Genomic DNA, 3,503 nt, shown 5'->3' with positions numbered 1-3,503 from the left:
TGTATTTGAAGTAGTGATAAACGTAGGGGTGTACTTACTTTTTCCACATGCGAAATTTGCATTTATGTTTATTTAAATTATACAATGGACTACAAAATGTAAATGTTTCATGATATTTGTTATATTATATCACCTTTATCTATCAATATTGTTGAAATGAAGATCAAATAGCTGTATGTTGAAATATGTTGAAAAAGTCAAAACTTTACATGGGGTGTACTTACTTTTTCACGTGACTGTATGTGTGGGTATGTGTGTATGTATGTGTGTGTATGTCTATGTATGTATGTATGTATGTATGTATGTGTGGGTATGTGTGTGTATGCATGTGTGTATGTGTGTGTGTGTGTGTGTGTGTGTGTGTGTGTGTGTGTGTGTGTGTGTGTGTGTCTGCGTATGCATGTGTGTCTGTATGTGTGTGTGTGTGTGTGTGTATGTGTCTGCATATGCATTTGTGTATGTATGTGTGTGTATGTGTGGGTATGTCTGTCTGTGTATGTGTCTGTGTGTGTATGTGTATGTATATGTGTATGTGTGAGTATGTGTATGTATGTGTGTCTGTGTGTGTGTGTCTGTGTGTGTGTGTGTGTCTGTGTGTGTGTGTATGCGTGTGTGTGTGTCTGTGTGTGTGTCTGCGTGTGTGTCTGCGTGTGTGTCTGCGTGTGTGTGTGTGCGTATGTGTGTGTGCGTATGTGTGTGTGTGTGTGTGTGTGTGTATGCCTGTGTGTGTGTATGTGTGTGTGTGTATGTAATATGTATGTGTGTATGCGTTTGTGTATGCGTGTATGTGTGCGTGTGTGTATGTGTGTGTGTATGCGTGTATTTGTGTATATGTGTGTATATATATATATATATGTGTGTGTATATGTGTGGGTATGTGTGGGTATGTATGTGTGTGTATATGTGTGTGTGTGTGTGTGTGTGTGTGTGTGTATGTGTGAGTATGTGTATGTATGTGTGTGTGTCTGTGTGTGTATGCGTGTGTGTCTGTGTGTGTATGCGTGTGTGTCTGTGTGTGTCTGTGTGTGTGTGTCTGCGTGTGTGTGTGTATGTCTGTGTGTGTGTGTATGTCTGTGTGTTTGTGTATGCGTCTGTATGTGTATGCATTTGTGTATATGTGGGTGTGTGTATGTATGTGTGTGTGTATGCGTGTGTGTTTGTGTATTTGTGTATATGTGTGTATATATATATGTGTGTATGTGTGGGTGTGTGTGTGTGTGTGTGTGTGTGTGTATGTGTGAGTATGTGTATGTATGTGTGTCTGTGTGTGTGTCTGTGTGTGTATGCGTGTGTGTCTGTGTGTGTCTGTGTGTGTGTCTGCGTGTGTGTGTGTGTATGTCTGTGTGTGTGTGTATGTCTGTGTGTTTGTGTATGCGTCTGTATGTGTATGCATTTGTGTATATGTGGGTGTGTGTATGTATGTGTGTGTGTATGTGTCTGTGTGTATGTGTCTGTGTGTATGCGTGTGTGTATGCGTGTGTGTGTATGCGTGTGTGTGTGCGTGTGTGTGTGTCACTTGAAAACGCGGAGACGGGAGGGACAATGGGCGCTCGTGTGAACACGCGGGTACGGTGGGATCGACTAAAAGCTCGTCGACAGCGTCACCTTGGGTCGTGCTGCACACACTGCCCCGAATTCGGCTCCAGGTTCCTTTTCCGAAATAACGGATCGGGTTAAAAAGCGCGGGATCATCGTCGCTGCCGCCACTTCCGCAGCAAAGCGTCCACCTCACAACTAGACCATGAAGCTGTCCGCGAGCCGCGCACAAGACCACCATCGCACTCACCTCGGTCTCCGGCTGCTGACGCGTGCACATCGGAAGAAAAATGACTCTTCAGCTCGGCCACCTTTACGTTCCCGCCGCGACTGGCCACGAAGCAGCCAATACGAGTCCTGACGTCATCCATCGCGCCGCTAGCTGGCGAACGGTCAAGCAGGCCCGTTACGAGCCGGACGTTCGGACCCTCGGTGCGGCGAACTCTCCAGGAAGGTCGGTGAGAATCTGGCACGCTTTGAACGTGTCACTTGTTAAAATATCAACCGACAAAGTAAGGAGAGCGAATCTGATTAAAGCACGATCGAACCAAGTCGAATCCAACGGTCAATACTCCAGGAATTGCGTGTTTTCGCGAGATTGTGCACTTGGCCACACGGGTTGCGTCACGTGACGTAGGAAACCCGCACTTCCCCCTTCTTGAAATGTTCGTGTTATCAGAGAAATGTTTCCTCTTACTAATTACTGTATGAACCGAATGAGTGAGAATTGCGATTGCTTTCTCCCCCAAACAGTTGTGAAGTTGTAAACTTTCCCTGATAAAAAAAATATGGGAAAAATAGGAGAAAAATATATGGGGAAATATTTTTTCCCCTATTTTTCTGCATATGAAAAAATATATTTTAAATAGTGAGTTTTGGAACAAAAAAAATATAGGAAAAAATAAGAGAAAATATATATTGTTACGTTTATGGGGGTAGGTAAGACAATACAGTAGGAAACATAGAATTGTGTAGAAATAGTATGGACCATGTGATGCATAGGAGCATTTCTATGTAATAAGTAGGGAAAATGTAGCTTAAGGTTGTGTTTCAATGTTCATCATATGGGGGATGATGCCGTGCTAATTAGAGTAGGGTTTAAGGTTAATTTCCCCTGAACGTGAAACCCTCTGTGGCCATCCCAAAAATTATAACTGCCGCCCAGCTAAGCTAATCACTCTCCATGGACGCATATAGCAAAGACCCGCCCAGGAGAAGCGGAGCGACCGTGGTGCGGTGGGCAAGGGAATACGGCCGGCAGGCCACGCCTCCCGAAGGACGTGCAGAGGAGCGCGAGGCGAGCTCAAAAAGAAGCTTCGTGATTGGTTCTCATCAGAGAAGAATCTTCACTATTGGTTCTCGCCGGAGAAGGAAGAAGAAGCGCTTGGTTCTTGTTGATTAAGAAGCTTGGCCATTTTGGTGTTCCTGAAAAAGCAGTTGGTGCGACAGGATCATGAGGGAGCTTGGACTGTGGGGCTCTTTGGTGGGCTGGAGGCCGCGCTGTCTTTTCCGAAGTGGAGGAGAAACAAAGAGGGCCGTCTTCACGACTCGCCTCATCCCCGGGGTGCAATGCACCTTTGACGCGCAGCGTTGCCGCCTGCCCGCTTGGTGGCTCCGGGGCTTCGCCAACTGCCGATACCACAGGTTCCATTTTTGGACCAGATGAGTGTGCTGGACCGTGAATTTTATTTTCTTACCTTTCCCTGTGTGCGTCTTTGTGTCCGTGCGTCGAGGTACCTCACCGTAGAAATTGACCTCAGCTTCATTTTCGTTATTTTCGTCTGCGCCTTATTTTCTTAAACATCATTACCTTCGCAAAAGCGGAAGGTTATGTTTTGATCGCTGTGTATTTATTTGTATGTCTGTGTGTGTGTGTGTATGTTATTCGCATAACTCAAAAAGTATTCAACCGAATTGCATGAAATTTGGTGGGATGATTGGTTATTATACGGGACACATTTGATTAG

At 45.2% G+C, this 3,503-nt stretch overlaps 1 protein-coding gene across 1 annotated transcript in view; it reads right to left on the bottom strand.

Annotated features, from left to right (window-relative positions):
* The window catches only part of LOC144893639 (uncharacterized), a 125,750-nt gene extending 123,633 nt beyond the window's left edge, over positions 1-2,117 (bottom strand). Inside the window, exon 1 of the mRNA XM_078784543.1 lies at positions 1,787-2,117. Within this exon, the coding sequence (XP_078640669.1) occupies positions 1,787-1,907 (121 nt within the window). The 5' untranslated portion in view covers positions 1,908-2,117. The remainder of the gene's footprint in view (positions 1-1,786) is intronic.
* Positions 2,118-3,503: the final 1,386 nt, after the last annotated feature.

The sequence above is a fragment of the Myxine glutinosa genome, chromosome 9, assembly GCF_964187855.1.
Source record: "Myxine glutinosa chromosome 9, kmMyxGlut1.1, whole genome shotgun sequence".
NCBI lineage: Eukaryota > Metazoa > Chordata > Myxini > Myxiniformes > Myxinidae > Myxine > Myxine glutinosa.
This window is presented reverse-complemented; position numbering and strand designations above follow the sequence as displayed.